Here is a 25,369-nt window from a genome sequence, read left to right as displayed (position 1 = left end):
TTTGTTTTAGATAATACAAAAATTTGCTTCTAATTCTCCCTTTCTGAACACAGTAACTATTCCCACACATTTTAAATTAGGCCTTCTGGCTTGTCTTCAAAGCACTGCAGCCTACTTGACTGCCATGATTTCCTCCTTAGGTAATAATAATCATAGCAACCTATCATCTTGTGCTTCTTACTATGTGCCTGGCACTGAGTGCTTTTAGGGGAGTTTTCCACAAGACAAGATTAGGGTTTTTCCAACTCGGCACTGCTGACATCTTGGACACCTGGGACTTGGGGTAATTCTTGGCTGGGAGAGCTGTCCTGTGCACGGCAGGATGTTTAACAGAATCCCTGGCTTCTTCCCACCAAATGCCAGTTACACTCTTCCCCATTGTGACAACCAAAAATGGTTCCAGATTTTGCCAAACTGACCTGATTGAGAACCACTGGACTAGGTCAGAGAATGAGCTCTAGGATCAGCATTCCAGGAGTAAACAAATTCTGCTTTCCCCAGACACAAAAAAGTAGATAGCACACGAGGCTTAATATACGAGGGTTAAAAAACAGACAAAACTAAACTATGGTGGTAGAAGTGAGAATAGTATCTTCAGAAAAGGGATCCTGAAGAGAAGGAGCATATGAGAGCCTTCTGGGGTATTTGTTAATATTCTCTACCAGCCCTGTCCAATAGAACTTTCTGCAATGACAGGAATATTCTACAGCTGCACTAATATAGTAGCCACTAGCCACAGGAGGCCATTGAACACTGGAAATATGGCTACTGTGATTAAGGCATGGATTAAATAGCTCCCTGTGGGCAACAGCTACTATACCGGGCAGCATAGTACCATACAGATCTGGGTGAAGGTTTCACTTATGTAAAAACCCAAAAACCTGTACACTTAAGATTTATTCATTTATGGGAGTTCTACTTCGATTTAATTTTTCTCTTTGTTTTGCTTCACAACAACAGGTGTAGCAAGATTCTACAATGGCTTTGTGGCAGTGTCTTTTGAAACCAGGGCTCCTGAGGTCACACCTCCCCGGATCTGAATTGGGAGACTGCACTGTGTACCCAGCAACCACTCAATAGCCCTAGCCTCAGTTTCTTTGACATTTTCCGTGAAGCTGAAGATCTCCTCTTCCTCAATCCCCATTTTATTACCCCAAAGAAAAAATTCATCAAGTGTCGATTCTGTTATTTTGCCTAGTCTTTGCCCAAAGGAATGAACTAATTAGGACCATAATACCTGGGGTGTAAGAAAAACCCAAGGAGAGCAGAGGCTGAACAAGTACAGTAAGGGAATTAATTCTTTTGCCAAGTTCACTAGTCAAACTCCCTGTGGAGTCACTGACATGCTTTTAAATTCCTTGGGGGAGTTATTTCAGTTTCAAAATCTGGTATTATCTGACCATTAAGCATGAAAAACATTTTTCAAACTTCGTCTGGGGTTCTGTGCCTCAACCCCAGACGAAGTGCCTCATTAGCAGAAAGAACACCCTTACTGGCTAGCTGTTACCTCCAGAAAGCAGAAGGGATATCAGACACACAGTACCATCTACATGACCCGCCTGTGAAGACCTACGTCATTGGGATGTCTTCCCTTGACTTAAGCACAGCTGTACGAGGTTTAAATCTTCATCTTTGGTATGCTAAGTGAAAACCACAAAATCTTAATACCTTACTTAAAAAAAAAATAACCAACTGTTGGATTTGGATTGCAGCTCTCACTGGGTGGATACATGGGGTTCTCCGGCAAGCACCTCCAGAGATGGAGCTAGCAGATTGCTTGTAAGAGCACAACACTGCAAGCCTCTTCCCCACGGACACCTTCATGAAATTCTCTAAGTATCAAGAAAGAGGACATGCAGAAAGGTGTGATAAAGCAAGCTCTACCTTCACATGCTTCTGATCTTACTGGCAAAAGAAAGACCCATTAGTTGTAAGAGTGGACTCTTAAATTGGCCACCTTGGTACTAATGACAAGTGGTCTGTATAAGCGCTTCTAAGAAAACACATTTACCTCACAAGCTAGTTCTCCAAACCCCCATTCCCTAAAGCTTAGCTTTAATTAAACAAGGGATTTTGTTCGAGTAACTGTTCACAATCCCATTAAACTCCTCTTGGCAATTTTCTTCAATAATGCTAATAACTCAGTCATCTCTATCTTTCAGAGGTTCTTAAATTGAGATCCACACCCCCCATAAAACTTCATGTAATACTGTAAATTTATACATGTATTTTGGGGGGAGTTTATATGTTTTCTTTAGATTCTTAGTGATTCATGACTCAAAACTACTTAGGAGCCATTGGTCTATTCCATTTTACAAGCCATTTTAGAATTCTTTACCTAAGTGTTCACCTAGACAAACTAAAAAAGATCATTCCTCCATCAACCAGTAATGTTTCAAAATTTCCGTCTTGGGAGATTACTAAGACAGCTAGAGGACCACTGCCCCACCCCCAACCTGCCATCACCTCTCCGTGCGTGTATACATCAGTCAAGGTTGGAGGGTAGGCTGGGAAGGGGATTATGAGTGATGGCGAGAGAAAGATGGCCACAGAGGCCTACCTCCCAGCACGCATGTCCCTCCAGACTGTGATTTCAATGCTCTGCCTGTCAAAAGGCGAAGTCTACTTCCCCATTCTTTGAATCTAGGCTTGGCCAGGATTTCTTTGGCCAATAGGGCATTAGGAGACAATGATTAAAGCAGAGGCTTGAAAAGCGCTTACACATCAAACTTTGACTCTCGTGCAAGTAGGAAAAACGAGGCCACCACAGGAAGCAGCAGCTTAGACTAACACCTCTGTAGAACGAGGCTTCGGCTATGCCAGCTGTCACCCCCGAGATGTGAATGAGGCCATCCTGCACCAGGCACCAGTGTGCCCCAGTCACGCTGACCCAAGCAGAAGACTCACCCAGGAACCCACAGAATTAGAAGAAATAATAAATAACTTTTTAAAAAGTGTTAAGTTCTGGGTGACATGTTATACCATGAAAACTAACAGTGTTAATTAAACAGCAAAAAGAAAATCCAAGAGCCAACAAGAGCTACAAAGAAGGAGGTTCTGATTCCTGGTATCTCTTGACTCGGCCACATTTCTCAGTTCCACTGGAAAGTTCCTATGTAAAGATCCCACGACAGAGATCTCAATGTAGGTTAAAAGAGAAGCAAAAAAATCCCTTGGGGCACATGGCTGGTTCAGTCAGTAGAGCCTGCGACTCTAGATCTCAGGGTCATGATTTCAAGCCCTAGTTGGGTGTGGAGGCTACTTAAAAAAAAATTAAAAAACAAAAACAAACACTTCACGAAATTCTCTAAGTATCAAGAAAGAGTCTGCCTGAGTTCTCTTTGTCCTCTCTGAAACTTCTCCTTTAATGAATACACCTGAAAAAATTCACTGCATCTGAATGCCACTTACCTTAAGTAGCTCATACATATAAAACCGGATATCGAAGTCTGTCAGGATCTGGTAAAGTTGCTGAAACAGATTTCAGAAAAGAGAAAGTTAATTAAGTCTCATCGCATCTTGTCATCCCAAATACTGCTCATCATTCTCTGTAAACTTACTACTTAAGTCACTAAAGAACCCCAGGACTTTTTTCTACTACCTGTCTGGAACAAATGGGGATAAAGGCCAAGGGCAAGGGTGTAATACTTCTGCCTTTGTTGGGGGTGGGAGGAGGAATTCCAAGGGAGAGAAACATTTAATTCAACATGGATCTTTTAAAAAATTTGTTCAATGTTCCATGATTTCAACACCTCAAATTACATTATTGTGGAGATGAAGTCCAAGTTGTCTGACCATCCTCATATTCTTACTACACTTCAAACTAACCCATGGAGCAGCACAGTGTCCGTTAGAGAACTATGTTCTGAGTGGAGATCAGAACTTCATTGGCCCATGTGGTAAAAAGTGGCAACACAGTGTGTTTGCTCAAAAAGAAACAGGAAGGGATGCCTGGGTGGCTCAGTTGTTATACGTCTGCCTTTGGCTCAAGTAATGATCCCAAGGTCTTGGGATCAAGCCCCACATTGGGCTCCCTGCTCGGCTGGGAAACCTACTTTTCCCTCCCCCACTCCCCCTGCTTGTGTTCCCTCTCTTGCTGTCTCTGTCAAATAAATAAATAAAATCTTAAAAAAGAAAAAAGAGAAAAAGAAACAGGAGGAAAATGCTCTAGCTCTTGGAGATGGTAAGAGACTTAAGAAAGGAGTATGGGAGAGAGAGAGAAAAAAAAAAAAAAACAAAAGAAGAAAGACAGGTACTGAAAATGATTCCAGGCCAAAAGAACAAACAAAGAGTTCTCATACTGGGACAAAAGGCACACCCACTGGGAGTCTGCTCTTTTTTATTTTTTAAATTTCCATTTCTAAGAGGCAGAGTAGCATTAACACATCCAGGTTCATTAAAATCATCACAAACCTTCATCAGAAACTATACCAACACGTTTATTTTAGGTAATCAATTCCAAGTAGATCTGTTCCCCATCAGTCACAAGTAGCACTTTCTACAAAATTAGTCAGCACAACTTGATTAAATATATTTTATTTCTTTATTGGAAGACTCTGGCAACAGAGGAGAACTCTCAAAGGGGCACTGACCAGCCTATACGATGTGTCTGTGTGGAGCAAAATTACACATCTCTATTTGTCTGTAGTTACAGGAATGATATAAAGACATAAATAAAACACAGCTTCATATATATATATGTAAATGTTTCTCTCCCTTGGAATTCCTCCTCCCACCCCCAACAAAGGCAGAAGGACAGCAGGAGGACAGTGAAATAAAGGAGATTTTTCACTGCATACCATTTTATATTTTAGATCCATGTAAATACACTACCTGTTCAAAAAGATAAACAATTTGCCAAGAATTAAATTTAGTATCTTCTAAGACCACCAGGATTTAGCTTCTTTCTCAAATTTCCCTTGTTAAATAAAAGTAGTTCTCCCTCTAGCTTAGTAAAAACATATGCCTTCATCAACCTCAGGCAGCAGAGGGCATAAGCCCATACAGACCAGTCCACTGGTGGTCTCTGGGCTGGGAAGGAGCTACACTCAGGAACAAGGGCACCACCTCTCCTGCTCAGGAGGGACTTGGCTGCGGAGCAGCCAAGCACTCAAGTGTTCTGCTCTCCTGCAGCTCTGCACTGCGTGGAAGACTTCTGAGCCAGCATACCAACAGCCTGGATGCACAGACGCAGGCTGAAGATACTATCACTTTGGGTGTCAAATCAGCTCCTCCTCTGAGAATTAAGGAGATCGCTTCCAGATATGGTGCCAAGTTGAACCCCAAGTCAATAAACAGGCCATGAAAGTGAAGTGAGCATTTTCTAACCCGCAGAGGGCTGGACTATTTTCTTTCCAGAGAACAAATATGGGCTGTTTTATCATGTGGACGTTTATCTGTGGTAGGCTTTCCTCTCCTGTCGTGCGGCATCTACACCAAGCATCTGTGTAAATGGTGGTAAGGCCTAAATAACAACTTAAGTCCTCGGGCTGCCAGCATTTCTAGCTACTGCAACCAGCATCAATTTTATGTAATACAAAACAATAAATGAATAGAGTGGTTAGGTCTAATACATTATGAAGTCCCAAATGACAGGCTGACACTCACTCTCATTTCTCAGGAGCTCTGGGTAGGAAGAGCCCAAACTACAGCTGTAACATTTTACCACCTGGGCCTAAAATTCAGGACTTGCCAGGGTCCACAGTCTGGCTTCTTCCAACTTTTGCAGCTCTGTCTCTATTGCCACCCCGGGGCAGGTGGGGGTCCCCCAACTCCCAACCAAACGAACCTGCTGGCCCCCTCCACTCTTCCTTCTCCAGCGTCCCCACCTCCCCACAAACCTAGAAGATCCCACCCAGCTCCCTTAGCCTGCAAGTCAAGACAGCTGAAAGGTGTCCCTTCCTTCTCTGAATCTTCTGGCTATTTATTGTCCTCTGCAGTGTTCAGAGGACACAGACAGCAGCTGTGTCCCCAAAGTTAATGTTCCCCACTCAGGTACTGGCAGCGACCTGAGGTTCTCAAGATAACCTCACTGAGCTGTGAGCAACAAGAGGCTGCTCCACTCCGCTCTCACCCCAAGTCCCACACCAGCACCCCCAAATATCAGGACACACATGGTGGGGAAGAAAAGGGTACTGTGGCTGGTGGTTAGTTGCCAACTGGCTGACTCAGGATCTCTGCTTCCCCTCCTCCAAGCATGCAAGGGGCACCGTACAACCTGGTCCATATGCTAAGCGCTCAGATAAGATGACAAAGGAGCATGGTCTATATTCCACCCCATCAATGGTGGTTCTCAGCTTGCATCCAGAAGGCAATCGATAAATATTTGTCTTTGATAACATTCACCAGTCAATGGAACAAATTAAAACTATCTTCCAGGAAACCTAAGTGTGAAGAGTCCATGATGAGTTATAAAGGGAAATTTCACAAGAACCACACTTTCCCTCCATTCTTCTTGGCCAGCTATGTGGAGAACATTGTTAACCAACCAACTGCAAAGTGTTGGCAGGAAGTTAGCTTTGCTTATATTTTCATGAAATAAATGACTTATCAAAAGCAAAACAAGCCTATGCTTCCCAGAAGATTACAAAGGTGCTGAGGAAGAAACTATTCACCAATCCTAGCTTGGTTCCAAAGCCTCAAACACACTGGCATTTTCTCAGAAATCAGACCTACTCCAGGCTCAAGAGGCCCAAAGTGGAAATATCCTGGGACTTTTTATTAATCTCAGAAAGTCTGAGGAGCAATGGAAAAATGGCAATTTGGTCAACTGCCTCAGACCCTCCTTGGTCTAAAACTGCCACCCAGAACGGAATGGCCCCATGTGGCCTCGCTCTCACTGTATACTTGGTCCTCAGAGACGGTGGGTGTACTTCGGCTGCATCACGATCAACCCGAGGAGGACTATGCAGCTCAAGAAGGTTCCCAGCCACATGTGGGAATCACAGACACAGCAAACTCTCACCCTACACACAGAGCTTGCAGACTCCCTCACACACACAGCTCAGTCTCTGCCCAGAAGTCCCAGTGGTCCCCAAAGAGGGAGAAGAAAATGCAGAGGCAGTGGGATATATAGTGTGAAAGGTGCTTAATGCAGTTGTCACCAGTACTGGCATTAAAACATAACCCCAAGATCCAGAATAAAATCAAGGTCAATATTTTTAGAAATTTACGGAAGCAGAACAAATCATTCATCAAGCAAATCAAAGTTATTACTAATCACTGGTACAGGTCTTACAAAGAAGATCCTTTCCACATCAAACTACTACAAGCATTAACAAGGCCTCAAGACATTAGCTAGTCAAGGCCCACCTCTCTGGGAGTGATTTAGAAATTCTCCACAGAGCAATATGGGTCTACCATCTTCTCAAATGGACCCTATTCAGGATCCCTTACCAATCTTTATAATGTCCAGATGATATACTTTGTATCACTATAATGTTACAAAAATTAAAATGTATATTTTAATTTACATTCTTCCAAAAGCACAGAAAATTGAGAAGCATGTCTCAGTAGAAACTTTTTCTGCCACAACTATACTTCAGCTTCCTTGAGAAAATGTCAAGTTTAAGAGTTTTCTGTAACTGTTCATTTCAACCATTAGAGAGACTGGCTTTTCCTACTCCTTTGTTCAGAAGTTTGTCTTTTTTTCTAAATGTCACAATGTACCTTTTATGACCGCTCTGACACACAGGAAGCGTTAACTGATGATTTCAAGGCAAAAACCAACCAAACCAGTACCTCCACCATAAAACGAAGTACAAAGGGGAAAAATGAGGAAGGCCATAGACGATCCGAATTGAATTAACAAGCCTGATATTAAAAAAGGCCATGCACTAAAGTCAGAAAGCCATTGTCAATAAAGTCCAAATAACGAACATTATGCAGGTCATGTTCCTCGGGACACAGCGCAGCCAAATCAGGAATCAACAATGAAAGAATATTTTTGTTGAAAAACCATGTGGCTCCTCTATCACATTATTCACAAACATATGGCTATGAAGGACATTCTTATGACACTAATTACCAGGAAACTCTTGAATATGGACTCTGTACCATGTATCAGATGGCATTATCATAGAAGTATTAAATGCCTTAAGAGTACTAATAGTATTGGCAGGTAGGAAAAAGTCCTATCCAGTTCCAGTGCTAGTATATTTAGGAGTGAAGTATCATGATGCCTACAACTTACTTTGAGAAAAAAAGAGATAAGAGGGGAGGGGAGGGAAGAGAACTAACAGCAAATGTGGTAATTATTAGCAACTGGTAAATCTAGGGGAAAAACACGACGGTATTACCTGTGCTACTCCTTACAATTTTCAATAGGTTTAAAGTATTTCAAAGTACAAAGTCGGGGGAGAAAACCCCAAATCCACGAGTTTGGAATTTGTACCTCTTCTTTTCTAAAATAAAGATTTTATTTATTTATTTGAGAGAGAGGGAGGGGAGAGATGAGCAGACTCCAAGCTGAGCGCGGAGCCTGATGCAGGGCTCCATCCCACGACCCTGAGATCATGACCCAAAGTAAAGCCAAGTGTCTAATGCTCAACACACTAAGCGACCCAGGCACCCCTGGAATTTGTACTTCTAACGTGAAAACTACACAGAAATGAGTTCTATAACCATGGAATGTGTAGCTGAGACGGTGCTTGGGGGGCACAGACCTCAAGCCCACTTACCATCAATCAAGAAAGACAGAAATACATGAAATGAGCAGACTTCCACTCGAGAAGGTAGGGGTGAAACAATGAAAATTCAAGAAAGAAAATAGTTTAGGAACAAAGAAGGGAGGAAGAAAGAAAATAATTAAGACAGGAACAGAAATGAGGAAATAGAAAAACAGAAGCATTTGAACAATAAAACCAAAAGCCGTTCTTCAAGTATTAATAAGAGAGATCTCTAGCAATACTGGTAATTTTTAAAAAGAGACAAAAGGCACAAATAATGTTGGAAATGTAAAGGAAAACATAATTACAAACATATTACACTCTTTAAGCCCTCAGAGAATTCTATTAATAACTTTATGTAAATATGAAAGTGGACAATTTTAGAAATAGATACCATCCAAATAAACTCACGAAGAGACAAGAAACCAGGATAAACCTTTCACTTACATGTACGTACATTCTGAAAAGGAAAGGATAGTCCAAAGTCTCCCTTTCCTCCCAAAAGACAAGTAGATAATCCCTATTTCATATAAACTTTGAGAGAAGAGAAAGGAAAAGCTGCCCAACTTATTTTATGAAGTTAGGATAATCAGGAGTCTACAATAGAACTAAATTATGGATATAAAAAATGCTGAAAAGAATAGGCTGCAGGTTCTATCACTGCTGACTCATCGGATACTAAACCTGGGACAAACCTCCTCTGAGCGACACCTTAAATCCAGTTACTAATACACTTAACAGTAAAATGAAAAAAAAAAATGTAAAGAAGCTTTTGTAAAAAGATAGACACAGGACAAAATAAAAAAAGCCTGAAGGGCATGAGGACATTAAACTAGCTGATTTCTCTATTTGTGGCCTGTTGTACTACCTGGAGCAGAAAACGACCATCCTGTCATGATCTGCTTTTCCAAGATACACATCTACTACCTGGATACTTAACAATCTTGTAAGCGAATTAAAATGGCAGGGCCCGAGCACTCAAAGGGACCCCCCAGTGTGACACTGCAGCCCAAACACATCCTACACTCTGCATCTTCCTGAAGTTCCTCTCCAGGAACAGTGAAAGGAGTGAGGCTTGGGGGATTCATTCACAGTAACTAAGAGAATGGAAGAGATGACAACACTTTGAAGCAAGACAAAAATGTCCACTGACAAAGCTGAAAATTCTGTCAAGAGCAGAGGGGGTCCAGAAGCAGACAACCTCACCTGGAAGAGCTACAGAAAGGCTCACAGTGACCCCAGGTATCAGTGAAAGAGAGTCAACAGATTTCAGCTGAAAACACGAAAACAAGTTTAAAACACCACACTGAGGGGCACGTGGGTGGCTCAGTGAGTTAAAGCCTCTGCCTTTGGCTCAGGTCATGATCCCAGAGTCCTGGGATCAAGCCCTGAGTCGGGCTCTCTGCTCAGCAGGGAGCCTGCTTCCTCCTCTCTCTCTCTCTGCCTGTCTCTCTGCCTATTTGTGATCTTTGTCAAATAAATAAATAAACTCTTTAACAAAATAAAACACCACACTGAAAATGCGGAGTTACATGAAAGCGCACCTAACATTGCCCACGGGGCTCCTCCACTGGAGGCCGAGAGGCCCGCAGCCAGGCTTGCATCCTCCAGACAGGGGCTGACAAGCAGTCATCAGTCATTTCATGACTCTAAAGAGTAGACAGTCAAAAACCATGAGATTTCAGACAATTGTAACACAGACAAAAAACAACACACACAAAAAAGCATTTGAAAGAAAAACCGAGAAAAGAACAAGAAGAAGAAAACATCGCAGGGTGGGGGGATCCACACATTCTCGGTGAGAAAATAGAAGATATTACATAAAAGAACAGGATACTACTTTTAAAACTTCTGAGAACTGAACAGAGCTAAGAGATGAAGTCTAACATTTGAATGAGCTCTAGAAAGTGAGAACAAAGAAGAAAAGGGAAGAAAATCAAAGAATGTTAAAAATATTGTTCTAAAACAGAAGGACATGAGTTTCTAGATGGAAAAAGCCCAGCAAGTGTCCAGAACAAAAGATAAAAGTGACCCATTCAAAGGAACATCATTGTGAAATTTCATAGACTGCGACTCAAGAGAAAATCCTAAAAGCTTTCCAAAGAAAAAACCAAAACCCAAACCATATCATGTAAGGTAAAACCAGAACGGCTTCAGTGGTAATACTGGAAAAAGCTCTTCAAAATTCTGAGAAAATTATTATTTACAACCCAGAATTCTAGGCCACGGCTAGTACGTTAATTGGAAAGATAAAATGACGTTTTCAGATATGCATGCCTCAAAAACCATGAATTTTCCATGACCTCTTTCAAGGAAGCTCCTGGAGAACATGTGCCATTAAAACATCCCTTTGAGAGTTAAGATGCAAGAGAAGTTAAGATTTCTCCAGGGAGTTAAAAATTCCTGCAAACCGATCTTCTGCGTGCTGTTAAATTCACAGGGCAGTTGTCAATTTAAGTAACACAAAATGCTGACGTGAAAATTTTACATGCGTGGCCAGACAACTGATAAAAACTCATTAAGGGAGCAGAAGCATTTAAAACTTAGGTATTTCACTATGAAGTTTCATTTAGACCAGCTTTTAAACTTCTGGTATTTAGGAAAATGCTTGGTTTCATTAAGAAATGCATACACATTCCCACTCATGTACTTACACCTTGATAAACCTGGGTCACTCATAGCGAAAGTGTGACTGGCCACGTGTATCAGCAGAGAACTCTACTAGCTAAACACTGGCAGGCTGACCAAGACAATGACATCTACCGCCAAGAGCTCACTGCTGACTTCACCTTTAAGGAGTCCCGCTAACAAGGAAACTTGTCACACATGGGAAAGTATATAAAACTTGCTTATTGTTTCACAAATTATAATATCCATGTTTACTTATTTTCCACTAGTTAACCTAATTCAGAGTTGTTTTAGAGTGACTACCTAAGACAAATTAAATGTGAGATAAAGCTTTTATTTTCACCCAAAAGCCTCACTCCTGATACCAGCATCTTTCAACTGCTACTATGGTTTTGGCCCTAACTTCCGTCACAAAAAAATCACAAGCTTATGATTCACTGACAGAGTGATTATAATCACCCAAAAGTTCTCCAAAGACCCCTCAAAATCAACACCACTATTTTGTTTTTATACATGGATTCACATTATGTTCTACCATGTCTAGAATAACTAGCCCCCAAAACCTTACCAGAAGCTAAGGTTGTAGTGTCTGAACAGTAATAAAAACAAACACATGAAAAACCAGCTTAAAACCGTGCTTTTAGAAGAACACTTCAAGTCTAAATTAATATGCATTATAAATATAAGAAACGTAGATAATCCTGGATAGGGCTTTTCTAAAGCACAGGGACACTTAACTAGCTTTTCTGGGTCATTTGCTTTGTATAGTGTTGGTGAACACACAACACTCTGACAGCTTGAGTCCTACAGACTGCTTCTTTTCACATGAGCCCTGTAACCATTTATCACTTCCTATCAGCAAGGGTAGATTCCTATGCAAATCAAGTATCTCCCTAAAACCATGCTGTCTAAAACAGGAGTGTTACAGATGAGGTATTAACTTAGACCCAGCCCAGCAGCTATTCCCAGAGTAAGCAAGGCAAAGGGTGATGAGTAATTTCACCAAATGCAAAAACCCTACCCGCTTTCTGCATCCTATACTCAGGCGGTAAGGAATCCGGATTTATTACTTCCCACTCTCACCAATGATTTCCTGGTCCCCTCCTGTTCTGGAGTCTCAACAATACTTATCGCCAACTGCCCATCCCCCGTTAACCCCATGCCAGAAAGAAAAAGCATATACGCACCTTAAAATCTGTATTATTGATATATTCAAATACCAAAGCTGGGGTCTTTGACTGCAAGAGAGAATAGTAATGCCTTATAAGTATTCAAACAGTAAACATGCTTTGCTTCTGTCATACTGATCTATCTCCAAATCCCACTTAAATGAAAAAGGGATTCACTCACCAGGGAGAGCCTATTAAGAAAGTGTCCTCTTGAGGCTATGTGTCTGGAATTTGCTTCAAAATAAGTGCGGATAGTGGGTGGTGGGAAAGTGGGTGGCAGGGAGATGAAAAACAAAGTTGGCCACGAGTTGAGGCACTGCTCAAGCTGACTGATGTGTGCAGGGAGGTTCATTATCTTACTCATTTTACTTTTGTAAATGGTTGACATTTTTCCTAAGTTTTTTTTTGTTTTGTTTGGTCTTAAAGGAGATGTATTCTCTGACCAACCTGTCAGTGGGCCTGGCACATTATTTGAAGAATTACACTCTGCAGTATTCCAGTCTGCCAGCCACAAAAGGAGTGACATGTTTTCATCTTGGTTTGGCATGCCAGATGCATTTTACAGAATTATCCTATGTCTTGGGAATCTATCACAGGCCTTTTCAGGATCCAAAAGGAAAATATCTGTGATTATCAATCAGCAGGCTATAATGTGAAATTACTGCCTTGGCTACATACCACTAGAGAATGTCTCAATTTACAAAGTAGATGTGATCCCCCTCACCCCCAAATTATACGTAACCAAGTATTTCTAAAGTGCTATAATCTTTAATGCAGTGAGTACAAAATGTCTAATATTTCCTTGTATAAATTTTTCGAATGCCAGATTTACTTAAGTAAGGTAAAATAATGCTCATTAACAGTAATAAGCTTTTAAAATTAGGAGAAAAGCAGGGCCTTAAAGGGTTATAGAAAATCACCTTAGAAATCTTTACGGCTAGAAAGTTTTGCTCAAGGAAGCAGGTAAAAGTTCCCTAGAAACAGGGCACAGTATGTGCACATGGGGCTTTGTCAGAAAGAGCAGCAGTCCCAGCAGCACTGGTCAGAGGGTTCCTCACTAGCCTGAAGGGGACAGGGCTTCATCAAGACCACCAGATCTCTCTACTGCCTGCGAGTGAGGCCATCTCCCTAAAACTTAGGGGAGAAGGAGGGCTCCCTCTATGGTTTTAATCCAATTTTAATTTACTCGTGTTCCATATTATATAAAACACACACATGCCTTAAGCAACACATTACAATATCAGTAAGACAAGTTTCACTAAGTTCTACTAACTTAAAGGCAAAGTGCAGAGGCCGCTGGTACAACAGTAATATGTACTGGGTCACGCTTTAGGCTGTTTTCAGTGATGATGGAGTCCAGAGTTAGTCATTCTAAAATCAATCCAAGCTCCTCAGGCTGGGATATATTTTTAATGGCAATAAGCTAGAATCTAGCATACAAGCACTCTTCTCAGTCTTCTTAGGGTCCCGAAGGCAAAATTTTCCTGATTCTTCAGTTTAACGATACTGTGTGATCTTGAGCAAATCACCAAACCTCAGAGCCTTCAGCTGTCCTATCTGTACAGTGTAACAATGTGGCCAATCGCAGCACGGACTCCAGTGGGCTGCTGAGGACGGTCCTGAGGTCCAGAACAGTGCCCACACACAGTAAGCAGCCAGCGCATGTTCACTAGCGCACCGTTTCTTTATGATGTCTTCAGCAGACAGAAGCAAAGACCTACTTCTTCAACCAACAGCCAGCACGGGAGGATAGGAAAACAGGTAAAGTAGAAGAGATGAAGAACAGAAATGGGATGGGAGGTGGTACATAAACACTCTGGCTAATCACCTCCCAAGAAAACAAAATTAAATAGCACATCTAAGAGGGCTACAAAGTAAGCATTTTTAACAAAAATATTTAGTTGTATCAGAATATACAACATGAGCCCCAGGGGTAGACACTGAATTAAATTCTAGTAGGAGAAACAGCAAGATGCCTTCCTCAAAGGGTCTGTGGGGTTGTGATCTCTATGCCAGGTGTCCACGTGGAGATATTCGGTATTTCCCTCTGTAAGCCCAGACTTTCAGATGTCAGGCTTAATGAAGTGAAGCAAAATAAGGCCAACTGGAGGTAATAAGCTTTCAAAATTGGGAGAAAAGTAGGGGCTTAAAGAAGACATTCAGCAAACATTTGTGGGCTGAACCGGAACAAGGTAATAAACTGGAATAGGGATTTTTCTATACATACACTTTTAGGTTTCATAAAAGTGGTGGTGGCTACTTCATCTTTGGGCCACCATGGTTTTTTCTGGCTTTCAAAACTATTCAGGAGTAGAAGATGAACACAGTCATTCCCAATACGTAATGATGTTTCTCATTATTCCGACATTCTGTGTCACACCACGCACACATTCACGCACTCACTTGCTCCTTCTCCCCCAACCGTCAGGCACCTACCACGGGGTCCTTCACAGTGTCAATCAGCTTAATGATATTTGTTCCACCACGAAGGTTCTCCAGAATCTTAACCTCTCGTTTTATCTTCTTTTTCTTCACTGGCTTAAATACACAAGAGTAATCGGAAGTGAGATTCCTTTTGAAGTATAATAAATAAAAGCTTAAAACAATGTCAGCTAATCAAGTGGCTACCGGGCTATCTTGCACACCATGTCACTTTAGAGAGCGTGTCTAAATTAGAAAAGAGAAATCAAGATAAAAATAGGGACTGCCCTTGAGAATGTTTGAGATTAAGTTGAATACAGACTCATACAGCATATGTGTCAGATCTTTAGGTAGTTACATTCAGGTCACTTACAAATTTTGAACACCCATGTCATACTTTAAAAATAAAATGCCTAGATAACTGCCAAAAGGAAGGCGTGCATTACAGCTCTGAACAGCTGTATATCATGCACTTGCAAATGGAAAAACTGAAACAAAATGGTGAGACACCTGCTCTTCCAATGAGTTACATGTAATTTTGTCTTCCAGGAGCGAAGACCAGTTCACTGACATCAAGTTACAAACTTGTTTCCCAGCTGCTGGCTCCCATTTCCTGTTGCCACTCCCATTTCCTCAACATCTAGAATCTGAAATCAGCACAGACCTACTAAAACTCCCCAACACATCCCACTCCTAAAGAAAGAGATGACAGAGCAGCAGAGGAGAAAACGGGTATCTGATCCAGTACCGATTGGAAACCTCTGCTACTCACTAACCTTTCCATCTGCTGGGTAGCAAAATTAAAAATCGCAATCAGAAATACTAGCATTACATGTGCTATTTCTTGTCTTGAAGAATTTGAAGAATGTAAGCAGTTCTGGAACAATAGTCACATCACAATTACATTTTATAAAGTACTCAGAACACTTAACTGGCATGTAGTAAGCACTCAATAAATGGAAGCTTGATTATTTTCATGTATTTAGTTAGTAACAAACCACAAAATTCCTATGTAGTGGACTCAGCCTAGCTGAACCATTTGCCCAAGGTCCCACAGCTGATGGTGAAGGGTGGGGGCAGGATTCAGATCTAGACAGTGCCTCTGTAGGCCTCCCTCTTGGCCATGCTGCTCTCATTTCCCAAGTGTGGCTAGGAGAGAAAGGGAACTGGGGAAAGGAGTATTCGATCACCGAGACACTAGACACTGTTCTGGTAGCACGGGTAAAGAGAATCCAATGGGTTTTCAATGAAGTAAGATTTTAAAAACCTGCATGTGTGTGCTGGTGGTGGGAGGGGAGAGATATATACATATGCCAGAGACATCGTCATCTTTTGTTGGTCACTAAGCTACAGCTCTGCACACATAACAAAACAGAGGGAGATTATGAAACATAGAGCACCTGCATCACCTCTAACGGGGTGTTTGACTGACAGGCTGAAATCTGGCTGCATTCTTCCAAGCCAGCTGCCACACTCACGTCCACTCTGCTTTGTCAGGGTTTGTGGGAGAGTAGATCTAGCTACTGTGTCTCTCACCCACTTCCACTTAGGAATCGTACTCATTCCCTTTTTCATAATTAGGGAGCTCAATACTTTGGGGGAAATAAAGCACTTGAACATGAAGTACAACTTGATAAAAAACAAAAACAAAAACAAAACAAAAAACAGCCAGAAAAGGACATACTACAAAATAAGTAAGCTTCAAAAATGTCAATGTCAGGAAACAGACTGAACAACTGTTCCAGATTAAAGAGATACGACAACTGAAAGTAATACATGACCTGGGATTTTCTTTTGCTATAAAAACATTATATGGACAATTGGAAAATGAGAACAGGGCCTGCAGATTAGCTAACAGCACTGTAACAATGTTAGTTTCTGATTTTTGATCATGGCACTGTGGGGTTACATAAGAATTGTCCCTGGTTTTAGGAAATGCACACTACAGTAGGGATCACTGCAATTTACTCTCAAGCACATAACTACATGCGTTTATACACACACATATGTATGTTTATATATAAGAGAGAGAAAAGCATACAGCAAATGTTAACATTTGAGAAATCTGAGTGAAAGACATATGGGAATTCTTCTAACTTTTCTTTAAAGCTGAAGTTATATCAAAAAGTTAAAAGAAAAATAAAAGCTGGCTACTGTATCTATAAATTCAGCCAATGCTACCAGCATATTCAATGTGAGAAAATTCTAGAGTTGGAAAGCAGTTACAGATCTGTGAGAGTGGTCGCAGAGGAAAAAACACCCCACAGCCAGAGATCTATATACACCAAAAACCTTCCTCTCCCCCTAACAGTGAATTAGTACAGGGGTAACCCACTAAGTTGCCTTTATGACAATGCCCCATATAAAGCCTTGCTTTGCCTTCCTGTTAGTCAGCAACAGGTCAGGCAGGGACATGGTTCCTGGACAATGCCACTAAGATTTAGGGATCTCTCATGATGTCCTAAGGTAACTTATGGAGCAAGAGAACGTATTTTGCTACCCAACTGTCACCTGTCTAACAACTTCCTCACCTAGAAGACCGGGGACAGCAGGGCAATTCTGAGGTGGCACAACAAACTCGCACAGCACCTGGAATCCTCACATCCTGACAAATGACCAAGAGATGATTAAAAAGGAAAAGGGACCTACAACCCAGGACATTGCTCCAAAGCATGGACATCCATTCTCTACAGGAACCAGGCCACAGGGAACTTCCTTTTGCCGCAAGCTTATTCCTCTGAACCTGGGACATGCTTTAGAAGCTAAAAAACCAATGAGCTCCCCGGGAATGAAAGTGATCATTTTAAAGCTGTAAACAGAATGAGAGAGAAAAGGGTAGACTTTATAAAGGAAGACCCTTCACATCTTGTGGAAAACAGATCATGGATTTTATAGAAAAAAAAGTGCTTTGAGACTGTAGCCCAGTGTTTGCATTCATCCACCTGCAGCTACACAGAGAAAATACGCACTTCCCTCACAGTCTCATCATTTCATCCTGCTAGACAAAGTCTCTTCCAGTTACGGTTTATTTATTCCAATTCAGAGAATATGTTTAAAAAGATTCAAAATGAATCAGTTTAGAAATGAATCAGTTTAGTTGTTTCCCAATATTCTTTTTAACTCAAAGTCTAGAAGAGAAAAATGGCAAAAAGCTAAAAAAAAAAAAAAAATTAAAGTATTAAATCAAGTTTCAATAATAAATGAATTATGGTGCGCACCTAGAGAGAACGTTTAAAAGGGAAAAAGCTCAATTTGAAATTTTCTGTGCATGAGCTCAGAAAAGGAAGGAAAAGGGAGAGAGGGAAGGAAAAAACAAGAAAGAGAGAAAGGAAGAGAAAAAGAGGGGGTGAAAGGAAGGAACTTTCCCAACCATTTCTGCCCACAGGGTGGAGAGTCCCAGTGATTCAGGACAACCTTGTTCAACATAATCCAAAAATTAAGACTACTTCTTTCTCCCTATTGACCAACACTGAAAAACTTAGAAGACAAATTTAGTGATAGGTTGCTTAATTAATGAAGTCAATGATCTGTCCTATTTACTTAGGGCTGATTTTTAAAAAGCCAGATCTGAGAATGATTTCAACTACTAGCATTTGATTGTGATCGAATTTCTGAACTAACGTATACACAAGGCTTAAGAATTAGGACCTCAATAAATCCCAGCGAATGTTAAGAGGCAAAGTCCCATTTTCATTTCTTTCTAAGCACAACTGAATTAATAAATTCAAGACAGGCAGAAAGGTGGTTCAGAACTTGCAAATCTGGAACTACTCTGATTCCAGTGCCACAGTGACAACTGAGAGACTAGTTTCATCACCTACAGTAAACAATCACAATGAACACCGGTTGCCAGGGATGTGGGACAGAGTAAGAAAGGAAAGTTCAGCCTGGATGATAGCATTTATTTTATCACCTTGAGGCATCCCTCAAATCCACTGCAACTGACCCAAATATAAACATTACCTGAGCGGTGTCATTTCTTCACAGCAACTTTTCTCTTAGTCTTTCAAGTCCCTTTCCAATTACGTTATCAACTCCTTGAGACTGTTTTTCTCAGGGTGTATGTGTGTGTGTGTGTGTGTTTTAATTTAAAAAAGCAAGGCATACAGCAGGCCTTTTGAATTTCGAGAGAATGGTATCGTCTTTTCTACTCCTGGTTTTGCCCTCTGAAATCATTCATGTTGCCCAGCTGAAATACTGTTATTAGAACCATATTTTATTGCTTTCTAAGTGTAGGCACTGTTTTAAGCACATTTAATCCACCTCTAACAATATTCTGAGAGGAGTTCCTATTGGCGCAATTTTACATGAGGAGGCTGAGGCAGAGTTTAAATACCTGCTCAAGGTCACAGAGTTGCCCAGTGTTGGGAAAGCCCATCTGAATGCAGGCAGTCTACTTCCAGGGCCACTTTTGGGAAAGGAACACTGTGTAGATGACTAAAACACTGTCATGTACCTACCCATCTCTCCCGAACTAATCATTTAATTCTACCAACAACCCTGTGAGTTCCACAGGAAATATATCCATTTTATAGATAGGAAAACAGAGTCAAGCGGGTATAAATGAAGAAGCTGGTTCTAGAACCCAAGTCTCCTGCCCTCCATTTACAGCAATTCTTAACACTATACTGCCCTCGTGATGAGGTGGCAGATCCTAAAATCAGGCTCTAGAAACTATCCACAGCCATGCTATACACATAAAAATGGGTCCTCTATGCCAAGCTACTCTTTTTACAATGGCTCACTCTCCAACAAACTCTAATATATTAGAGGGATAAAGCTATTAGCCCCGAAATCTGGCAAGTTATCACGATGAGGGAACTGTATGGGTTAATAAAAGTGTAAAAGCACTGGTTATTGTGGCTTCAAACCAACAAAGTAACATTTCACAATGCATTCACCAAGCTGCTGCAGACTCAAACCAGAGAGCCCCTGGCTGGGTGCCTGTGGCTCTCTGGTATTCATCTGTTCCGTACTCCATCTAGTACCCATGCAGGTCAAGCATCTCCTAGAAGAATAAGTCCCCAAAACCATTAGAAACAAATTCACTTGACTTCTAGTGAATGTTCATCCATCTTTCCAGCATAGTTCAATACCTCAAAAAGTCAAATATCCAGCAAATGTCATTAACTGCTCCTCACAGCTACAAGATTCCATGAGAAGGACAGAGGACCCTAGTGCTTTTACCCCCTAACCATGTGACCCTGAGCAAACTGCGTGCTCTGGGTCTCAGTTTATCTGTAAAAAGGGTTTGGGTCCTAAGGTTTCTCTGCTCCCTTATTTCGTGATTCTGTTTCATCACACTCTCAAGCTCAGACCCTACAACCACAATATTGGAAACAGCACTAGGGGCCCCTGGGTGGCTCAGTCGGTTGGGCATCCGACTTTTGGTTTCAGCTCAGGTCATGATCCTGGGGTTGTAAGATGGAGCGCCACAATGGGTTCTGCACTCCATGGGGAGTCTACTAGAGATTCTCTCCCTTTGCCCCTCCCCAACCCTACTCCCACTTGCACACATGCGTGCTCTCTCAAATAAAATAGAATCTTAGAAGAAATAGCACTGACTAGTTCACACAATTTTTAAAATTTGTATTATTTGATGTAACACTTTAATAATACAATTTTAACTACTTTTATACCATAAAACATTTGTAGGAATGAAAAAGAATCATAAAAATTTTAGAAAAATCAATACTAATGTCTTGCTTCAGGAAAATGACATCTTGGTGTACTTGTCTAACAAAGTACCTTGAGGGAAAACACCTACCACCGGAGAAAGCAGAAATACAAGAGAAAGCCCAGCACCAGCATGCGTGAACATCACTCTGATATGACCTAGACAGTCGCCTGCTTGCTCTGAAGTAACCCCACAAGACAGGTCACTGGCAGGCCTCCCATCCTTCTTTTCCCACCACTTCCTCACCGCACAACATTTAAGAAACATCTACAAATATGCTAAGCACACTTAAAGAGTAAACTTATATTACCACCATTCTTTGTTTTAATTTGTGGATTAACCACTGGGGGGCAAAATGGACTTATCCAACTCTTCATAAGACTACCTTATACTGTCTTGCATGAGAAAATTCCAAATCAGGGCAGCATGGGTTCAAAACACTGTACACGTTTATTTAAAAATGGTATTGCTCTTAACTTCTACTTAGGAAATAGGAGTTTTCACTTGAAGGAACACAAGAACGGCTGAAATCCATACATAGGTGGTGTCCACAAAATGCTACAAGTTGTCCAAAATGGCCAAATGCTTTTATTTCTGTGTATACCCTCCTGAGTGGTACTACAAAGGAATTGAGCAATGGACTTTTCAAAATCAAAAGATGAAATTTTCAGCGCTGAAGTAACTTTCTCCCCTCCTATGTTAATCCTTCCCACCCCCTCCCCCTTTCTTTTTCCCCTTAAAACAATTTTGGCCAAAAAAGATATAACCTTCCTATTGATTAGAACATTTTAAGATTTCAACCTCGCAATTTCACTTCAAAATAGAGAGTAAAATTTTGCTCACTGACTTCTAAATTGCTAAAACCTCTAAAGAGTTCCAATGTGTTTTGACCAAAAAAATCTACAGCTGCAAATTAAATGAGAGAATTCTGTGGTCATTAATTCATGTGACCATTCTCTTTTACTACAAAGAACTGAAGGAAAATGTTATTGACCAAAAAGGAAGACAGCCCTGTCTTTAAGGAATATACCTTCTCTCTCAGCCACAGTGTGTATGTGAGTACCCTTCCTGCAGTTAAAGTACAGTAGTAGGCCTTTTATGAAGAGAGCTTTTTTTCTAGATTCCTCTGAATTATAAGCAGCTGGAACTCTGTTAAGGGCCTAATTTCCTATGACCAAACACTGTAACAAAAGATATTAGTCATAACTTATCTGAACAGAGGCAACAACTTGGGATCAAGACACTGTCCTCTTAAAAAAAAAAACAAAAAAAAAAAAACCCAAAAAAACCCCAATACTTTTAATCCACTTTAATTCAGCCCGTGAAAACGAGAAAACCACAATATCATTAGTAGTTTCTTACCTATCCTTCAGCTAAAACAAAATCTAGACAAAAATGCCACATGGCTTAAAAAAGAAAGAAAGAAGTGAGGGTGGTTTTCACCAGTGGCAACGAAGTTGGTTCAGGCTGTACCCTGAAAAGAACTTGTATGGAAAAGATACAAGAATACTTCATTAACTAGAGCATCAAAGGAGCCTTCCAAATCTTATTCCAGAACACAGGGCCTTATTCTGAGGATCTTACAAACTCACATTAAAATGAGGGGAGAGAGAGAGAGAGAGAGGAAAAAATAGGAAACAGGAGTTCTGGCTAAGGGTCATTTTAACATAGTGGTATCAGTGAGTAAGTTTTCCTGTCCTTAGGTTTCTTGCCTGTCAAAGCAGGCTTCCATTTTGGGTTCCCTAAACATATCCTGTGAATCTTCAGGGGGAAAACTATCCAGGAACGGATCTCTAGAAGGAAGACTAAAGAGCAACGCGATGTTCTCTTGAATCAACGTACTTTCACTTACATATATACCTAAAGCCATTCCTCCAAAGGACAGGAAGTTACACACTTATTCTAAAAATGCTGCTACTGCATAAAAGTTTAGTATTTTTCTGAAATCGTTCGGGAGTCAGCACTTCATTCTTTCAAATGCACAGCAGTGGAATACGGATATTCCTAAGTTCAATTTATGCCTTGCTCACTCCTAGAAAGATTTAAGCAGCTTATATTAACAACATTTATGCTTGGGGCACCTGGGTGGCTCAGTGGGTTAAGCCGCTGCTTTCAGCTCAGGTCATGATCTCAGGGTCCTGGGATCGAGTCCCACATGGGGCTCTCTGCTCCGCAGGAAGCCTGTTTCCTCCTCTCTCTCTGCCTGCCTCTCTGTCCACTGTGATCTCTCTGTGTCAAATAAATAAAATCTTTAAAAAAAAAATTTATGCTTATGTATAAAGGAAAAAATCATATGGTGACTTCCCTGAAGGGAACATTTCTTTAAATATTTATACTTGTAAAGAAAAAAAAAAAAAGACCATGTGACTTTTTAGGTCCAATTCACATCTGGGGAAGAGGGGAGTCAAACTCCCCATCTTCAGTATCAATTCCTCACTTCTCACTCCAGTGCCTCTGATGGCACAGATAACTTTGCCTACTTCTCTCTACTTCAACTCTTCTTCTTCAACACTGGGCTCAAATGGCACTGAGTAACAAAGCTGATCACTTTTCTGAAAACTGATTTTCAGACAGCGTAAGCCTGACCCCTCATACTAAACAGGGACACCGCTACCCTAACTCTGTCCTTAACACACAAAAACAGCTCTCCATTCCCACATCCTTATTCACTGAGCCTCTGCAAAATGGCCACATTGGATATCTTGTATATGCAAAAGTGTTTATATTAATCACTCTTTAGTCTTCGATATTTCACTAAATGACATGCGCACACATTAAGTGATCTGGCAATGATGAAGACCCTTCACAGATTCTAAGAATTACCTTTTTTTTTTGTACACCCTATAAAACCTTATTAAAGTTATCCAACCAGTTACCTAAAGGAGAATTTAGCCAACTCTTCATGCTCATTAAGATCATGTCTTCACCAAAGAGACCATAAAAGACATATCTTTATTAAACTCAAGCAGACTACACCAGACACTAAGACTGTTTGTTCCAAGTATTAATTTTAGTGATTGTAAGTGTACTCCTTACTGCTCCCAATTTCACTTTAACTACTTGATAAGCAACAATGAACCTTCTGGGCACTACTGGATCGCCGTATCCAACCCCACCTGACACACTCTCACTGCCAAAGAGAAGAAACAACTGATCAGCCACTGAGGGGTTTCCACCCAAGCTTCAAACTCATCTTTGGAGCTCCTCTCATTTCTTCCAGCTTTCTTTCTGGAATAATTTCAAGCACCAAGGGTAACAAATCCCACGCTCAAGGAGCCCCTCAATTGATAGGATCTTCACTGGAAAAGGTTTTCTTTCATCTGAATCCCTATCTCCTGTTTTAACAAATGGACCCTTTGAAATTTTCACTTTGGGAGCCCACAATGACATTTCAGAACAAGTATGTTCCGGAACAACCGTGCTTAGATTTGAAACAGGTCTACGGACGTACTTCAAAGTTCACAGGAAAACGGGTGGGAAGAGTCGTGAAGGGACATCAGACAGAATCATATGTGAAATGAGAGCCTGCACTGCTCGTTCTACAATGCGGCTGAAGTCTACGTCCGGACCAGTGAACCACATTTTTAATGCCACTGATAAGACACTCACCTTGAGAATTTTTACAACCACTCTCTCATTGTTGGTGATGTTAATGGCCTCAAATACTTCACTATACTTTCCCCGACCAAGTTTTCGAACCAGTTGGTAATCATCTTGATTACTGTGAAAGGCAAGAGTGACACATAAATGCCAGGACTTGGGATTAACCAAGCCTATGCCCACTATACACCCCCATCCAGCCACTTCCATTAATCAACTGTTGGAAGCGTCTATACATCAGGACACGACTCATTCCCTAAATGAAAGTCACAACATAAAGTTGGCTCCTTTCACTCTGCGCACAGCTCCTAACCTAATTGGTCCACCACAACTTGGGGAGCAGAGGTAGGAAGGCACGGCTCTGAGCCAATCTAGAAGGGTGAGCAAAGCATTCATCGTGGAGGCTCTGAGGGTGCCCCGCTGCCTGGGGCTCCACAGCAACCGCCTTGTATTTCACACCCCAAAGGTACCAGCGCCTGCTTTGGAAATGTGGATGTCTTTAAAAGATTTCCTCCCACCCAGCCTCATTTCAAAAAACTAAAAAGGCAAGAGAATTTTAATAGCTCCAGAGGACAGCTGCTGACTGCCCACCCCAAATAGAAACCCAGAAGTGTAAGGAGGAAGGGCTGCTCCCTCATTTCCACCAGGCTTCAGTCCCTGGACCTCACACTTCTCAGTAAGAAAGCATTCCTTGGGTAAGGGGGAGAGAGGGGTGCGCAAGGCGGGGAGAAGGGGAGACAGAGAGAAGAGGACATGTGCGGCGGGCGGCGGGGGAGGGGGCTCTGCCTCCTACCCCAGACCCGAGAAAGCGCCGGCCAGCGGCGGGGCGGAGGGGAAGGCAGACCGCGGGGTGGGGGGCCAGTGCGGTTTGCGCAGGGGAGCGGTCGGGCGGGGGTGGGGGGAGGCGGCGGCGGCTTTACCCCCAGCTCGGGACGTGAGCCTCATAGTCCCAGTACTCGCGGCTCCTCAGGCTGTTCACCTCGGCGTAGACCCGGGCCCTGCTGCCCGCGGCCGGGCCGGGCATGGCGGGCGGGACCGGGGGGCGCCGCGGGGCGCAGAGGGCGGCGGCGGCGGCGCGGCGAGGGGCGCGGGGCGGCGGGCAGAGGAGGCGGCGGGCCGCGGGGCGCCGGAGGAGGAGGAGGAGCGCGGCGGCAGGCGGCCACGCCAGGCCGGGCCCGCGGGGGCGGGCGGGCTGGGGTCGCGGGGGG

The 25,369-nt window shown here is 42.0% G+C and overlaps 1 protein-coding gene across 3 annotated transcripts in view; it reads right to left on the bottom strand.

Moving 5' to 3' along the window:
• Window positions 1–25,225, bottom strand: part of CSNK2A2 (casein kinase 2 alpha 2) — a 37,759-nt gene extending 12,534 nt beyond the window's left edge. For 2 of the 3 annotated variants that reach the window (XM_032854341.1, XM_032854342.1), the window contains exons 1-5: window positions 25,082–25,225; window positions 24,171–24,282; window positions 14,900–15,001; window positions 12,482–12,532; window positions 3,412–3,471 (exon numbers count right to left, since the gene is read on the bottom strand). In XM_032854341.1, coding sequence (XP_032710232.1) covers window positions 3,412–3,471; window positions 12,482–12,532; window positions 14,900–15,001; window positions 24,171–24,282; window positions 25,082–25,185 — 429 coding nt within the window. In that variant the 5' untranslated portion in view covers window positions 25,186–25,225. The remainder of the gene's footprint in view (window positions 1–3,411; window positions 3,472–12,481; window positions 12,533–14,899; window positions 15,002–24,170; window positions 24,283–25,081) is intronic. The other variant, XM_032854344.1, reaches the window with a different exon arrangement.
• Window positions 25,226–25,369: the final 144 nt, after the last annotated feature.

Source organism: Lontra canadensis, unplaced genomic scaffold (assembly GCF_010015895.1).
Source record: "Lontra canadensis isolate GAN:19392208 unplaced genomic scaffold, GSC_riverotter_1.0 scaffold8, whole genome shotgun sequence".
Classification (NCBI taxonomy): domain Eukaryota; kingdom Metazoa; phylum Chordata; class Mammalia; order Carnivora; family Mustelidae; genus Lontra; species Lontra canadensis.
Note: the sequence above shows the minus strand (reverse complement) of the source record. Positions and strands in the feature narration are given on the sequence as shown.